Here is a 17801-nt window from a genome sequence, read left to right as displayed (position 1 = left end):
ACTAACAGACAGAGCATGAAAGGTTAATATCTGTAATAACTTACCCCTCAGAGCACTGTTCACCTAGAGGTTAAAGGGCTTTTTCTGGGGGGGAAATATTCCCAGTTTACAAATGGGGAAAGTCGGGTGAAGAGCCTTGCCTGGAATCAGTGGCAGAACTGCACATAACCCCAGTTTCCTGACTCCCTCTCAGGTACTTATCTATACTGCCTCCTCTATTGAGCCAACAAAGCTCCATTCATTCTTGTTTGTCAGTCAGCGTTTATTTAGTACTTTCAAAATCTATTTAACTAAACAGCATACATTTCCAGCTACTGAACAAAAGGCAAATAATTTTTCAATATAAATTCTTCAGTGAAATTTAATAGTATATCAGGTTATTTTCCTTATTGTTTAAAAATATTTGTTTTAAAAAGTTGGAACCTCTTCTAGTGCTTAAGTTTATCCAGTCTCTTCCCCTTCAGCTGAAATAGGTCCCTTGTTAATTAACTGGTGTCTTCATAAAATTAGGTATACTTCACTTGAAAGTATGTTCTGGCTTCTCTCCAGCAGCAAATGGAAATATGCCAAGAGTGAATTCTTTAGTTCCTAATGCTCTAAACACAGCCCCTGCATCACAAAAGGCAAGCTGGGCAGATAGGAGCACAGGTGACTGCAGCATTACAAGACAGATACCTTGCAACCCTCTAACAGTTGTAGCAGGTCTTTCACTTTGGAAGCTGCAGCTAGTTGACTGTGCGGTCAGATTAAATCACAGGGCTAACGAGTGGACAATCTTTTTTTTTCTGGGGGAGATTCTAGGGATACATGTCCTGGGTTAGAAGGTGAGCAGCAGCCTCAATGTGCATTTAGTCAGAATTAGTCTTGAGTATTAGTAAAATCTGTCTCCACCACACCAGAAAGGAAGACATAGAAGACTAATTACAAGGTGTGGAAGATACTTACTACAACACTAGGCAGATACCATAAAAGGGAAGAACTCTAAAGAAAATGTATCTGCCCATTAAGATGTAAAAAGGCTACCTCTGTTTTATTTTGGGCTTTTACTCTTTACATTAAGTGTATCAGGTCCTGATTTCCCTCTTTTTGGAGGACTCTGGAAAAATCACTGGAGGAACTGAACGGTGATGGCTCCCAGACTGAAACGTAAGCCCACGTTCTACTTCTCCAGCAAAGACTGGGCGAGCTCAGGAGGTGACAGTCCTGAGAAGACATAAGCACGGTCTTGATACAGCATAGAGTAGCAACTGAGGGTGCTCTGCTTCCTGCTTTGCAGTTCTCTTCTCGCTGGTTGCACAACCAATACTTTATGCCCACTGCTGCATTAATCCCTGTATTGCCGCATGGCTTTTCAAATCAATACCAAGTGCTAGCCCCAGCACTGTTACGAGCTAGTGCATTCTTACTTTACTTCTCATTGCTTTGTGCCCTTAATATTTCATAGAAAAAAAGTAAAAAACTCTCAAGTTGAAAAAGGTCATTACATAAAGTGTGCGCTCGGAGTACGAGTACTGTGGATTGGTTATAGCAGGTCAGGTCACTTCTTTTCTTCAAGAGTAGGCCACCTGTGAAGGCAAAGAAAGATCTTGTATAACTTCAGCAGAGAGATGGAATAAATTCCAACGCCTAGATATTAACAAAGGTGGGTGCGCATTCCCCACTTGAACAAACTCTGGATCCAACAGGCACTGCTTTTCCTGGCCCCCTTGTCAGTCTCTTATTCCCTATTCTCACCCCCTTTTGACTCTTGTTTTGAGTACGGTGTAGAATCCACAGCCTAGATGCTGCATGCAAGAGAAGAATCAGCTGTTCACAACCCCCTGTGAGCTGGCTGTAAGGGTCAAGAGTCAGAGTGATGGACAGAAGGAAAGCCTGCTCACTCCACACAGTACCCACATCCATGGCTCTGAAAGATTCCCCCCTCTACAAGCAGGGTCTGTAATACGCCACACAAGGAACGTCCTCTCTTGCTTCAGCAGGACTAGCCTGGCTTTGAAACCTGCTGCTTCTGAGCAATGACAGACCAGGCACACAGTGTCTGCACTGCCAAGACACCACCCAGGGCTTTTCTCTTCAGCACAGGCCACTGATTCTGGGAAAACCCAAACGTCGCCCGCTTCACTGAGCCGGCACGTAACGAGGTGCGGGGTGATGGTAGAATAAGGTTTTATTTCAAAGACAGAGTTGGTCACAGACTGGCACAATAGTTTAAGAGGGACCTCATCTCATAATGCATGGTAACAAAGAATTCGGGAAGGGACAGAAAACCGTGTGCTTCGGGGCTCAAGCCAAACTCTGACGAGTGGAGACCTAATGTGGGCAACGATTAGCCTGCAATTGCCTGATGTGGGGATCTTGCATCTCCGGCTGGCCATGGTCAGACAGGATACGGCACTAGAGGGACAGTGGATGTGATCCCCAATGGTGATTCCAATTCAACCAGTCTTTACTGACATGCTGATCTAGTATTACCCTTCCCCTCCGCCCGCAAGTCTACCCATGCTGTGGCAGGAAAGATTCACAAGTTAGGGTTGACATTATGCTGTGTGGCATGACAGCACACCCAGCCCCTGGTTACCCTCACTTCCCCCAAGGCAGCGTGTAGTGCAGAGGTAGGCAACCTGTGGCACGCAAGCTGATTTTCAATGGCACTCACACTGTCACCATCCTGGGCACCGGCAGGCTCTGCATTTTAATTTAATTTTAAATGAAGCTTCTTAAACATTTTAAAAACCTTATTTACTTTACTTTAAATAGTTTGGTTATATATTATAGATTTATAGAAAGAGACATTCTAAAAACATTAAAATTATTACTGGCACGCGAAACCTTAAATCAGAGTGAATAAATGAAGACACGGCACACCACTTCTGAAAGGTTGCTGACTCCTGGTGTAGTGCCTGGTTTGCTGTATTATTGGAAGTTGTTCATTTGGACATTTAAAGACGTTCTGTATCATGGACCATCTTGAATCCTCCATCTACTCCAAACTGCAAGAGTTTCATGCCACCCAGACAGCCCTGCTCCCCCTCTCCAGAGCTTGACAGCACCTCTGGGAGGGAGGGAAGTAGCCCCACATCCACATGGGGAAGTGATTTGTCCAAGGTTACATGGGCTGTCTGCAGCAGAGCCAAGAGCCAACCTTCCCCTCCTCAGTATCCCTGTAAGCAATGCGCAGCTACAAATGCCACACATTCAGTTCGTTAGCCAGCCAGCCAACTACTCCCAAAGAAAGCTCTAATGGGGAAAGAGTGGTGGAAGCAGCTCTTGCATCTAGCCACGTCCCAACCCGTTCTTCAGGAGGAGGACTCAGTTTCTCACACGTTACCCATCAAATTAGAGCAATAATGGCCTAGCAGACTCAGAGGATTTGCCCAAGGATCAGCTCAGCCCTGTTACCGGTCTGGATCCTGCTAGCCTAAGTGAGATCGAAGCAGATTTAAGGGCTTCTGGCTGGCCCTGCTTTCACACAGATCTCAGCTCAAAAGTTACAGTAGACCAGCTTCCAGGAGAGGAGCAAGGCTGGGAAGTGGGACCTCCATGCGCTAACTGGGCTCAGAAATAAACCTTCATTGAAAACACACAATGGTACAGAAAACCAGAGCCCCAAAGCTCACCTTTATCACCGCAGCCAGGATGGCTCCCAGCAGGGCCAGGGCAATGAGCCCCAGGCGGCCTTTGTTAAATCGCTTCAAGAAGAAGAACTTGGCCCAGTCCAGTTTCCTCTGACTGTTTGGCGGGTACCGGATTTTGTTCACACTTTCCATCGTCAGAGACTTAATTAAGCAGGAGCGGCGATGGGAGAAGGTCTCAAAGCTGTGTCTGCCATGGTAGTTGCCCATTCCACTGTTCCCTGAATGTGTCAACACACACCACTAGTTAGCATGCAGTTGGTTGGGCAAGTTAATCCGTTGGGCACATCCAGGCTAGCAGTGCCAAAGACACAGAATATGACAAGTTCCTTTCGAAACCCATTTCCTCTTCAGTAACCTGCCCTTTGTCAAACCTTCGGGGGTCTAAGTCCCGTTCCCAGAGAACAGGTGTCTGCACCACACCGGGACCCCTTGATGGCACTCTCAGCAGAGGGACCAAGGACTGAATGGGCCTGGAAACGGAGTTAGCGGCTCATCCACAGAAGAGGTCATTCCAGGTGGAGGAACGTTAGTGCAGCACATGCGGGTGTGCTGGAAGCTGCGTATGGGTGCGTGTCTACCTGTTCTGAGGATAAACAGGGGGAATTCAGGCCAGCACCTTTCTACGGGAACCTGCTGTCTGTATTTATTTAAGAAGGACGAGGGGCCGCCTGCTGTACAGAACTCCAAGGCTCTGATCAGTCACGTGATCATTAGAAAGAACCAGTGGCTAAGATACAGAGAGCAGGACTACACAGCACACTCATGGTTTATTACACAGAGTCACTCACCGACTCCACCGAAGGGCAGATCTGGGAGAGTGTAATGCATAATGACATCGTTTGCAGTGACACCGCCGCTGGAGGTCTCTGATATCATCCTTTTGATCAACTAATAAAACACAAACAGACGATACAATGCTAGATAACCTACCGGCTGTGTTTAATATAAAGTTTTAGAGGGATGATCTTGACAAAGAAATTTAGGGATGATGGGAACCCGCTCACTGAGTTTACTACCTGTGGCTTCAGAAATGTTCTGTTTCTCCAGACATTTAATGGGGACATTTTTTTGGAGGTGGAAGTCTCCAAAACAGCACCATGTAGTGTTCACGTAGCACCCAACATTTTCCTTGGCCTCTTGTCAGATTACAGCATTGTGATGAATGCTTTAAGATCACCACTATAGAGTCAAGTTTTAGAAATGTTTAAAGGGACAAATATTTCAAAGCTAAATGCAGTGAGAATCAAGAGGTGAGAACGGGTGGCTGATCAGGGTTACATCACACAGCTCCGGAATTCAGCTGGTAATTCGTCAGCCCTGACTAAGGAAGGATTGAAAAGTTCCCCTGAGAGAACCCAGAGACTGGCCAACTAAGGAAACACTCTAATAAGCCACCCATAAGAGATGCAGGTTTTATATGGTTATAAATGTAATAAAATCTCAGCTGTATTCCAAGGGCTGGCAAGCAGGCTAACTAGGGCCAGGTGTCACCATGAAGAAGTTGGTGCTGACGGCACAAGATCCTTTGATGCTCAGACTTTGAGATGCCTGATAACTGTCTTTTGCAGGAGGAGCTACCCTTTGTACAGAGTCTTAATACTCTGCATTAACAGAGTTCTTTCCTGTTTTAGAACTAGGAGTTCAGATTCAAGATGACAAATTCTCTTAGCTACACAAGTACAACCCCACGGCCCTCAATGGAACTGCACCAGCAGCTGGGTTAAACTTCGCTTTCCCAGGCAGACAGACGCACACACCCCTTTCCCTTTTGCTTATAATGTATTTGGCTTTATCACGTTCCCACTAGCAATAGCTGATTCAGTGATCTGTACAAGATCTGTACTAGCTAGAATCTTTGCAAGTCCAGAGGCCACAACTTGCCTAATATTGTAATTAAAGATTACCAGCCTCTGTTACTGACTGTGTCCTTACCTGAGCTAGTATTTCAGTCTCTGCTACGTTGCCAAGCTACACATTCTTACATAGCACTCTTCTGGTGGTGTATGAACAGGCCTGACCTGTTTCGAGAGCCCGGTCACCCTGAGCTATTATGACGAGCACTGGAGTGGTGGGAAGCCACTTGTCAAAATGACCCATCTATGTTGTGTTCCCACCTGGGTGTGAGGGCAAAACAGATTGATTTAATCTGCCACCATTAAGGATAGGGGAGTTCCAGAAGCTTTGGGAATATCAGATTCCAGAGGACCCAAGAGCTGGGATTTAACAGGAGCTAAAGCCAAACGCACTTAATGAAGCTATGCCAAGGATGAACCTGGCTCTGTGTTTATAATATGCAGGGCAGAGTTGTGTGTCTCCAACTCTGGAGCCCAGGACCTACCTTTTTATCATTGGAAAATAAATAAAGGGCGAGTGGCTTCTCCCGCTGATTTATGAACTGAATTGCTTCATCCGCACTCTTTATGGTCACGATTGGAAGGAGGGGGCCAAAAATCTCTTCTTTCATGATCTTGGATTCTGGGCTAACATCAGTGAGTATAGTCGGGGCTACAACAGACAGGGGAGAAGACTGAATTAGGACATAGGGAAATAAATGCTCTGCTCAGGAAGCCCCACCCACTCTCCTGCATCTAGCACAGCAAGTATCCCCATCTCAATTTTCAAAGAAAATAAACGGCGTTTTGTTGCTCTAGTCAGGTGGGTACGTAGTCCGTAGGGCCAGAGTAGCCTTATTTCACTAGCAGTAATGCAAGGAACCTACAGGCCTGCATCCTGACAGACACTGGCCTAAGCAAGTTAGTGTAAGTAAAGCATAGACCTCTGACCTTTAGCACAAATAAAGTGGTCCAACAGTTGCCCTAGATTTTGAGGAACTGGGACTAGCTTGCTTATGAGAAAAGTTGACATGAGACTGAGCAACCGCAGGAATACTGAACTGATACTAAGCTTGGATATTTTCAGAGAGGATTGTTGGCAGACATCTAACCACAAATTTGCTTTAGCAATAGGGATGAGTCAATAAGGATGAATATGCTAGCCTATCAGGGAAAGGCACCCCAATATTATGAGGGTGAGGAAGTTGGATATGGACAGAGGAGGCAGAGTTTTTGTATGAATATTCAGGCTGATTCCCAGGCCTTATATAAGCAAGAACCCACGTGAAGAAGGCAGCTAGCCCACCAGCCTTCAATCCTTTATCACCTATCTTCAAGCACCGGGGATCCGGACCATCAAACCCATTTTGCATGCCAGAGACAGGGCTGGTCCTTTGTCTTGTCTCTGACCACCAGATCTCCAAGAAAGGGGTGTGAGTATATAAGTATGAGCATATGCTAGGCAAGGAATAACGGTTAAGATTTCTCTAATACTCTATTATTGCTATTTGCTTCTGTGGTTCAGAGCTTTCTTGTCTCTATTAATTGTATTAATAAAAGGTGGTTAAGGTTGTGTTTTGGTCTCCAGGTGAGTACCCTTCCCATACAGCCTGGGGTTCCCTACAAGTTACTGAACTTGTCAGTTTTGACTCTGTTGTGTCTGATCCTGGGGCAAGAACCATAAGGGTCTCCTCTCCTTAGCGGAGTACCAATTGGCATTTATTATAGGACCAGGCTACATTATGTATCATTAGCAGTTAGGTCAAGTGACATGCCCAAGGTCACACGGGAAGTCAGTGGCAGAGCAAAGAACAAACCCGGGTTTCCTGGATCCCAGCCCCACGCTTTATCCCTTTTAAAAAAGGAAGGCAAAAGGCAGACCTCATGCCTGTGGTGTTGGCACCACCTGAGCACAATCAGAGGCTTTGCACCATGGTGTGACTTCCAAACAGGTACCACAAGTCTCTGTGACTTAGAAGAGATTTGTACAGATTAACAGGAGCCTGAGAGCTTGGGGGGAAGGAGGGAAGGGAAGACCTGAAAATGAGGAAACTGAAGCTGGTCTGTTATTCTGCCATTCACCAGTGCTTTGTTCATACTAGACCTGAGGAGAATGAATAGCTATATCAAAACACGGAAACAGCCGCCAAACACATGTCCCGTAGGAACATTAGGCTGGAGTAGGAGGAGATATTCGCTTTTTATTTTAATCATATGCACCAACTGGATTAAATACAGGCGAAATGAGCCAGAAGTCTGACTACACATCAGCTCAGAGAGGAGCGGACACTAGCTGGCATAAGGATCACGGTAACAGCTATATGCCACCCTCTTGTCCCAAGCAAATGTAGAAGGAATACCTATAAAGCACGTAGCCTCATCAGTCTCCCCTCCGTAAGCTATCTTCTGTCCTTCCAGCAGTGTCACGAGCCTTTTAAAGTGGTGCTTGTTGACGATCCTTTCATAATCTGGAGATTTTTTTATATCTTCCCCATGGAATTCCTGTAAAAAAGAGAAAAGAAAAGGGGGTGGGGTTTAAAAACTGGACATGTTTGATCAATAATCTGGCACCTCCCTTCCTAGGCCAGAGTCAGCACAGCCATCCGCTGGACTACTGCAGAGGCTGCAAATCCTGTCATGACTCAGATGAGGCCGTTTCTCAGCCTCTGAGGTGCCTGTCACTTCCTTGAAATGTATTCGTGTGCTCTCTGCGGGTGTGGATTTCCAGCTACACTTGACAGCACAGATCTGAAACTCGACAGGCTTGGGAAAACTGAATCGACACTAGGAAACACAAGCGGGACCATCTGACTAAGGCCTTGGCTACACTGGTGCTGTACAGCGCTGCAACTTGCTGCGCTCGGGGGTGTGAACCCCCCCCCCTCCGAGCGCAGCGCCAATGTAATCTGTAAAGCGCCAGTGTAATCAGCGCCTGCAGCGCTGCACGCTCGCTCGCAGCGCTGCAAGCTACTCCCCTCAGAGAGGTGGAGTACTCGCAGCGCTGGCGGCGCTTCTCAAGTGTAGCCAAGGCCAGAGTGAGTCCCCAGATCTGGCACTGCTACAAGGGCTTTGGAGTTGTCAAGCAGTTTACAAACATTGCAAGGCACACACTTGACACCATCATGAGCCTGAAATACAAGAGCAAAACACACACGGCTACAATTACAAGGAAAGCAGCCGCAGATTTTCAAAGCACACGTCACTTAACACTTACCCTGAGAGTCTTCTTGATATTCTCCACTACTTTGTTCTGGATGGACTGGTCACATAGGATGTAATCGGGGGCGATGCAGGTCTGCCCACAGTTCAAATACTTCCCCCAAGCTACCCGTCTAAGGAAGGAAGAAAAGGATTGATCTCCATTTACTAGTGTTTTACTGACAAAAAGAGACATCTCTACCTGGAGCACTGCCGATGCACCACGCCCATCCCAAACCATTCTGAAGTGATTACTAGCTTGATGTTCAGCATCTCCTAGGAGCACAGCTCCCTGCAGGAGGCTGAGTCATGGTGGGGAGAGAAGGAATGCTTCTTACCAGAGACTACACCCCAATGGTGTTCTTTTCTAGTGCTCTGTAAACAAATTTTGAAACCTAGATAAGATGATCTCATTGGAACCCCCGTTAAGAGTCACAGGATTCCCCCAGCTGATGCTGACAGGGGATTCTGAAACCAATGCTGCATGCAGATCAACAGCAGCACAAACTCCAGCAATTCAAGAGCACCTGAACCCTGCAGTGTTCTGCTTTAATTAAAAATAGCCAAGAGTTAGAGCAAGAGCCTTGATCAAGGTACAGCAGCTATCTTTCTGTAACACGCTGCATCAGCATTGGCTATCAGTCGACCATATCTACAGGCTGCAGCCTTCCAAAGTCTCTGCCTAGCAAGACCGTTAGTGCATGTTTGTACAAACAGTGCAGGTTTTAGTCTCATTTTACAAGATTAAACAGGAGCACAGGCATGTAAGCATATATAGCTGGATGTTCTGGGAAAGACGGTACCACCCACCAAATCCGGGAAAGACAAAGCGAGACTTCAAGTGGGATTAAAAAAAATTCAGTGGCTGCAATGACTGAAACGCGACCCAAGTCATGTGTGCCATGCTATGATTTTCTTATGTTAAAGAACTCTGCGTTCTTACAATTAACGCAAGCCTTGGGGCCCCCACACGAGATACTCAAGCTCTGCTCGGGCAAATGGAAAACTGAGTCATGAGCGTACAATAGAATATGCTTCTTCTCCGCAACTTTTCAATCTGACCCATTTTCTTTTGCTCTGCTGCAGGAAAAATGTTAATACCCCAGCATCCATAATAAGCGGAGTTACTGAATTAGGCCTCTAACAGCTGCTTTAAAGAATGTTGCCTCCTATTTTAAAAACAGCTTTCTAAATATTTGGTTTTGTACTGCTCAGTAATTTACAGAGCAGGGTCCCATCAAGGCACGGCAACTGCCAGACACGAGTCTGGGGGAGTGTTCCGAGATTGCTGTTGGGGGACTCTGGACTTGTGCCCTTTGTTCTAGATTCTGCAGGATGGCTGTGAAACTGAATGGGATGAAACAAACAAAAATCCAAAACCACAGCCTCATCCTGCCAGCTACTTGCACATGGAGCAACTTGCAAGATTGGGTCCATTTAAATAACGAGGGGGCAGCTTAAGCTAATTTTTTGCACCTTTTAAAGTCTCCTCCCTCGCCCAATGCGGACAGTCAAGTATAATCAACTGTGCAAACTGCTACATCAAATGTATTTAAACTAATTAGATAAAAGCTTTTAAAAAACATTAACAGAGCCAAATATGCTAAAATAAACGGTTCATCTTTCAGTTTCTATTTGTCCAAACTCAAACAAGCAGAAGGGGGGTCAAGTGGGAGCCAACCAAAACCCCCAGACAGAGAGAAACCAGCGTAGGAAAGGAGAGTCTGGCCATAAGCCGCCACCATAATCAGAGAGGCATGTGTCCAACTGTGAGAGCCACAAACACTCCTCATGGACTTCTCCCCGCCCCCAGCAACTGACCCCCAGAGGACGAGCTCACCTGCAGGCAATGTCCAGGTTGCAGTCCTTATCAATGTAACACGGACTTTTTCCACCCAGTTCAAGCGTGACAGGGGTGAGGTGCTTGGCAGCAGCTTCCATGACAATTTTGCCCACTTGGGAACTCCCGGTATAGAAGATGTGATCAAACCTCTCCTTTAGCAGCTCAGTTGTCTCCGTGACCCCTCCATTAATAACTGGGTACAGGTCCTTCAAATGCAGGCAGAAAGAGCAAGACGTTTGTGTAACTGACTTGACTTTGGTGCAATAAAGGTCAAGAGATTTGTAACACTAGATCATTACTTTGCTGTCACTGCATGACAAGGTCATTGCAAATGCAGAGCCACCATCCCATTTGGACTGTTTGCCTAGAAATCTCAACACTGCAAAATGTCTCCCACGCCTGATGTGAGCTGTTCACTCCAGATCCTTCAGATGCAGCTCGGAACACTGACCGAAAGACTCAGTCTGCTTGACTTTACAAGACACTAACTGCCTGGAACATTCCCTCATGCATGAGCTCCTCATGGACACCTGCAAAGCCACCTCATGATTTTCCTTCTAATCCCTCCATAAACTCCCCTCTGTTGATCCTGTTGTTCAGAATAGTCTCACCGTTAGCGTGTGCTCCCCCTCCACCCTGTCTGTTTGTTGCATCCACCTGCAAACTCTGTAGGGCAGAGACCATCTTTGGTACACGCCGGTACAGTACTTGGCATGATGGAACTTGGATTGGCAGAGCCCTGCAGATATCTACTTTATGTCTGCGGACAATGTTTACGGATGGATGTGGATCCAAATTTTATGTCTAGAGCCCTGCAGAGATCCATTTCATATCTGCAGATATCCACAGATCATGTTTGTGGATCGTGGATCAGATACGGATACAAAGTTTGTATCCGTAGGGCCCAGGCACTACAAAACAAACAAACAAACAAACAACTAAAAATAACAGAACTGTCAGGAGTGTTGGCTTTTACTGACCTTGTCAATATACTGTGGGATCAGCTCAGCTACAAGTTTTGCTGTATTTTCACTTATCTCTGAAGGTTTGATTACTACAGCATTTCCTAAGAGACAAAAATCAGGACAATGTGTTGTCTGCTTGAGCCTGTAACACACTAAGGAGAGAAAAGATGACCGTAAAGGCCAACAAAACAAGGCATAAGGATTATACCATACCTGCTGCAATGGCCCCTATTAGAGGCTGCATAATCAGGACAAAGGGGTAATTCCAAGCCCCAATGACCAGGACCACACCCAGCGGTTCATGGTGGATGTAGACCTCATCTGTCAGCGTCATTATATTCTTGGGAACAGACTTAGGGGCGACCCACGTAGGAAGGTTGTCCACCATCAGGGCGATCTCCCCCAACACTCCCATAATCTCGAAACTGAATGCATTGCATTCGCTCTGTCATAAATAACAGGGTGCTCTGTAAGTGAACGCCAAAGCAATGGAGCCATATTGACACCCAGAGCCAGAAACAGGACGATGGCCAATACAATTAGCACAAGCTGAACCTGCATCGAGCTGACGGCGCGGTCTCCTTCGCAGCGCGCACATTGCACAACAGCGGGGAGGTGATTGGGACATTCCCCCTGGGGACACGTTTATACAACAGACGTGACTCTGCTTCAGAGCCTATATACGGAGCTATCCCATCTCCTAGAGCTGGAAGGGACCCCGAAAGGTCGAGGCCAGCCCCCTGCCTTCACTAGCCGGGCCAAGGACTGACTTTACCCCCGATCCCTAAGTGGGGACTGAACTCACCACCGGGTTTAGCAGGCCAGTGCGCCAACCCCTGAGCTGCCCCTCCCTGCCCCCCATGCGGCTGCAGGACTCGGCGGCTCCGGCCACCCCAGGCCTGAGGCGTCGCTCCCCAGCCCGGCGCAGCTCGGGGTACGCTCGGGCCCCGGGGCACAGGCCGGGCCCGGCCGGCCCGTGGGGACAAGGGGGGCACCGGGCACCTTGTGCAGATCCGCGCGCAGGGCGGCGGCGATCTCCGGCTCCTTCTCCTTCACCATCCGCTCCAGGGCCCGCAGCTGCCGGAGCCGGAACTCCAGCGGGCGGGACCGGCCCGAGCGGAACGCGGCCCCGGCTCGCGCCACCACCTGCTGCCGGGCGTCCATCGCGAGCTGCCGGAGAGAGCGGCGGTCACAGGCGGCTCCGCTCCACCCCCCTGCCCTGACACGGCCTCCTTCCGGTCACCTGACCGGGTAGGGGGCAGCCGCACTTCCGGTCCCCCCACCCACCTCAATGGGAGGGACTCAGGCTCCCCCCCCCCAAGAGAATGGAGGGGCCCTGGGGGAACCCCCCCCCGAGAGAATGGAGGGGCCCCTGGGAGGGACTCAGGCTCCCCCCCCCCCAGAGGATGGAGGAGCCCCTGGGAGGGACTCAGGCTCCCCACCCCCCCCGAGAGAATGGAGGAGCCCCTGGGAGAGACTCAGGCTCCCCACCCCCCCCAGAGGATGGAGGAGCCCCTGGGAGGGACTCAGACTCCCCCCCCCCCCCCCCGAGAGAATGGAGGGGCCCCTGGGAGAGACTCAGACTCCCCCCCCCCGAGAGAATGGAGGGGCCCCTGGGGGACACCCCCCAGAGAATGGAGGGGACGCTAGTGGAACCCAGACCCCCCTAGAGAGAGAATGGAGGGGGCACGGGGGAGAGTGAGCCTGATGCCTCCCCCAACACACCCAGGGAAGGGCGGGACCCCGATGCCCCACCTGCTCCCAAGCACGTGGAGTTTGTAGAGGATCCCTGGCAGGGTGAGCACTATGGAGGGGTGGGTGCAGGTCCCCAGGAGGTGGGTGGTGAGCAAGTGCAGTGTTGGGGGTGGGTGGGGTCAGTGTCAGAGTAGGTGCAATGGGGGTGGGTGCATGCCCCCATCATGCAGAGCCAGGCACCAGCCCATAACACCTGCTTTATTCCATCTGTCTGTGGCTTCTGCAGCCCGTTCTGCTTTTCTTAGGGCTGATTTTCAGAAGCATTGAGCACCTGCAGCTCCGTGACTTTATGTGGAGCGGTGGGGGCTACATACCCCTAAAAATCAGGCCCATTGTACCCAGTGCTGTGCAGCTGTGAGTTGTGCCACAGATAGTGAGTCCCTGCCTCAGGATGTCTACACTGCAGCTGGTAGCGTGCCTCCTGGCCTGGTAGACTGACTCCACGTAGTGTGCTAAAAATAGCTGTGTGGAGGTTGTGGAATGGGCTATCCCCCCTATTTGAGCCTGCCCACCCACCTGGGTCTATACTTGAGTCTCTCGCTCCTGCCCTGTCTATTTTTAGGACGCTAGCTAGAGCAGAGCTAGCCCTGTCGGTCTAGGAGGCACTTACCCAGCTGCCGTAGGGACATACCCTAAAGGCCTGAGCAGCAAGTATGATATAGAACAAGCAAAAGAAAGTGTACGGGGTTTGGATCTGAATTTCACATAGAGGTGCAATTTCAGCTGTCCTTAGGAACAGGGGCACTTGATGTGCAGCACCTGGGAGGTGGATGCAGGGGCCTAGGGCAGCAGCATGACAACGGATACAAGATCAGGAGTAGACAGAGGGGCGGAAGGGAGGGACTAACTGTAGGAGAGATGAAGGTAGAGACAGAGAAGGGTGGAAGATATAATGAAGGAGCCATTGCAATCTAGGGCACGAGGTAAATTACTCTGCAAATTTGCAAACACCAGGGCCCTGACAGGTTCAGGTATAGCCAGCCTAAGAGGCTTGTTCCTGAACCTGAGTCAATATTTGCAGAGCATGTAGGACTCATTTGAACAAACAGGTACATAGGCATTTACATAGAGCTACTTCACCCCTCCCAGCAGGTAGAGCCACAGCTTGGCCCAGGGAGTTGGCATCTCTGCCAGTGCCCTGCAGCTGTTGGCAAGGCTACTAATCCTCTGCTCATTAATTTTGAGATCATGAAGTCACAAGATTATGGCTGCGATTGGGGAATAGTTAGCAGGGGGCAGAGAGACTCCTGAGCACTAAAGGACCCTATGTTCATGCAAATAATAGTAAAAGCCTACGGACAACACACCAACAGAACACAGCTGCTTGACCTATGGCACTCTCTCTCAGTAAGTCTATTTCAGAGAGGTCCATGGGATACCAGTTGCTCTCTTGCCAGTTCCCAGGGTGAGGTAGGGCAGCTGACAAATCTGCCCTGCCCACATTCTTTCCCAGACTTAGGGAATTTATTTAAACATATCCCTCCACACCCTCATGTTTATTTAAATGCTACCAAAAAATGTAAATATTAAGAATGAATTTATTTTGAAGTGTGGCACCATTCACTCTAGTGGCTGGGCACCCACCCTGCAAAACACAGCTTGATCATTGCAAATTTTACAATGATAGGAGCTCCTGGTTATAATGAAGCCATCTGTGTTCACAGAACAACTTCACTGTAAATGGAGACTTCATTCAATCTAGGGTCACCCTCTCCCCAGTCCACTCTATTAAAACAATACAGGCATTTCATTCTACGTCTCTGTATATCAGAGTTTACTAGAAGCAGCTTCCACTACATAATTAATACCGAAGCAAGAGGAGGAAAGCTATTCCTGCAAAAGCTCTCTTCCTTGCCTGAGAAAACAAAGGGCAGAAATTTCATAGTAAATAGGCGCAGTGGCTCCCCTTCCCTGGGAGTAGGTAGTTTGCTATTAAGATTTAACAAAAGTGGCTTGTTATGAAAAGACATTACCTTAAACGCAGCTTCTCCCCAGACTTCTCGACAGCAATGAGTGCAAAGAACACAGCCCTGCCCCTAACACCTCCCTACTTTGACTTCATCCCTCCCACTAAGGAAATCTGGCTCCAAGCCCAGGGTCACCTGTATAGTATTTGCAAGAAACATCTTTATACATAATTGTGGACCGTTAATATTTAGTTGCCAATTATTTTCTTGCGTGTGGTTCTTGGCAGGTTCTACAAAGTCCAAAGTACATTGGCCCAGATCCTGAAAGGTATTAAGTGCCTAACTCCCATTAGAATTAGTGGGAGTTAGATGCCAAAATCTTTCAGGATCTGGACCACTGTTCCCTCCTTGAGCTCAACATCTCAGTTCTCACTCTCCTTAAAATCTTAACTCCATTCCCTCTAGGTCTCAGTCCATCTTACTTGATTTCCGGGCTGCATCTCAGAGGATTTTCTTTCACTGCACCTATATCCAAGAGGAGAGATTTAAGAAAGAGGGAATGGGCAGAGAAGGTAAAGAAGATAAAGACAGGAAAGGAAGAAAAGATAAGCAACAGAAAGAAATGTTAGGATTTCCAGGAGGGAAGTTTACAAGGAATCTCCATACACCTCTAGCAACATCTGACCCAGTCATCTGTAAACCTGTTTCCTAAGGGGTTTCTGCTCCAAAAGAAAATTTTGAATTCTCCATTTCAGTTTTGGTTTTGTTGTTTTTTTGGGGGGCCGAGGGGGTGTGTGAGAGGGTTTGAAGGAAAAGTAGATTCCAGTGAGATCATGTGAGAAGAGTCCATCGAGGCAATGGACATCTAATAGAGGAGATATCTGAGCCTCTAGCTATTATCTTTGGAAAATCACGGGAGATGGGAGAGATTCCAGAAGACTGGAAAAGGGCAAATATAGTGCCCATCTATAAAAAGGGAAATAAAAACAACCCAGGAAACTACAGACCAGTTAGTTTAACTTCTGTGCCAGGGAAGATAATGGAGCAAGTAATTAAGGAAATCATCTGCAAACACTTGGAAGGTGGTAAGGTGATAGGGAATAGCCAGCATAGATTTGTAAAGAACAAATTGTGTCAAACCAATCTGATAGCTTTCTTCGATAGGATAATGAGTCTTGTGGATAAGGGAGAAGCTGTGGATGTGGTATACCTAGACTTTAGTAAGGCATTTGATACGGTCGCGCATGATATTCTTATCGATAAACTAGGCAAATACAATTTAGATGGGGCTACTATAAGGTGGGTGCATAACTGGCTGGATAACCGCACTCAGAGTTGTTATTAATGGTTCCCAATCCTGCTGGAAAGGCATAACGAATGGGGTTCTGCAGGGGTCTGTTTTTGGGACCGGCTCTGTTCAATATCTTCATTAACGACTTAGATATTGGCATAGAAAGTACGCTTATTAAGTTTGCGGATGATACCAAACTGGGAGGGATTGCAACTGCTTTGGAGGACAGGGTCATAATTCAAAATGATCTGGACAAATTGGAGGAGAAATGGTCTGAGTTAAACAGGATGAAGTTTAACAAAGACAAATGCAAAGTGCTCCACTTAGAAAGAAAAAATCAGTTTCACACATACAGAATGGGAAGAGACTGTCTAGGAAGGAGTACGGCAGAAAGGGATCTAGGGGTTATAGTGGACCACAAGCTAAATATGAGTCAACAGTGTGATGTTGTTGCAAAAAAAAAAGCAAACGTGATTCTGGGATGTATTAACAGGTGTGTTGTGAGCAAGACACGAGAAGTCATTCTTCCGCTCTGCTCTGTTCTGGTTAGGCCTCAGCTAGAGTATTGTGTCCAGTTCTGGGCACCGCATTTCAAGAAAGATGTGGAGAAATTGGAGAGGGTCCAGAGAAGAGCAACAAGAATGATTAAAGGTCTTGAGAACATGACCTATGAAGGAAGGCTGAAAGAATTGGGTTTGTTTAGTTTGGAAAAGAGAAGACTGAGAGGGGACATGATAGCAGTTTTCAGGTATCTAAAAGGGTGTCATAAGGAGGAGGGAGAAAACTTGTTCACTTTAGCCTCTAAGGATAGAACAAGAAGCAATGGGTTTAAACTGCAGCAAGGGAGGCCTAGGTTGGACATTAGGAAAAAGTTCCTAACTATCAGGGTGGTTAAACATTGGAATAAATTGCCTAGGGAGGTTGTGGAATCTCCATCTCTGGAGATATTTAAGAGTAGGTTAGATAAATGTCTATCAGGGATGGTTTAGACAGTATTTGGTCCTGCCATGCGGGCAGGAGACTGGACTTTATGACCTCTCGAGGTCCCTTCCAGTCCTAGAATCTATGAATCTGCTTCGTTCTGTCTGAATGACTGCGACCGCCAGGCCGGTGAAAGAATGAACTTCCCAAAGCAGACAGGTGCACAAACAAAATCTCCCCTGAGTGAGTCCTCCCACATATTTTAACACCAAATTAGGTCAGGCAGGTTATTCTTTATTATATGTATTACCATGGCACCTCGGAGGCCCAGTGGTATGTGCTGAACAAACACACAACAAAAGATGGGCCCCTGCTCCAAAGAGCAAACAAATCTAAACAGAAGATAATAGACAACAGATTGATGCAGACAGACAGCGGGGGAATCCATGGAAAC

General features: G+C 47.6%; 1 protein-coding gene across 1 annotated transcript; it reads right to left on the bottom strand.

The window, feature by feature from the left end:
• Nucleotides 1-241: 241 nt before the first annotated feature.
• On the bottom strand, nucleotides 242-15234 carry ALDH3A2 (aldehyde dehydrogenase 3 family member A2). The gene is made up of 11 exons (XM_054008089.1): nucleotides 15202-15234; nucleotides 12476-12643; nucleotides 11687-11918; nucleotides 11489-11574; nucleotides 10506-10714; nucleotides 8682-8799; nucleotides 7828-7969; nucleotides 5974-6140; nucleotides 4424-4523; nucleotides 3618-3853; nucleotides 242-1565 (listed from the first exon to the last, which is right to left on the bottom strand). Exons 2-11 carry the CDS (start codon nucleotides 12635-12637, stop codon nucleotides 1551-1553), a joined length of 1467 nt encoding a protein of 488 aa, XP_053864064.1. The 5' UTR covers nucleotides 12638-12643; nucleotides 15202-15234; the 3' UTR covers nucleotides 242-1550.
• Nucleotides 15235-17801: the final 2567 nt, after the last annotated feature.

Source organism: Malaclemys terrapin, chromosome 18 (assembly GCF_027887155.1).
Source record: "Malaclemys terrapin pileata isolate rMalTer1 chromosome 18, rMalTer1.hap1, whole genome shotgun sequence".
Taxonomy (NCBI): domain Eukaryota; kingdom Metazoa; phylum Chordata; order Testudines; family Emydidae; genus Malaclemys; species Malaclemys terrapin.
This window is presented reverse-complemented; position numbering and strand designations above follow the sequence as displayed.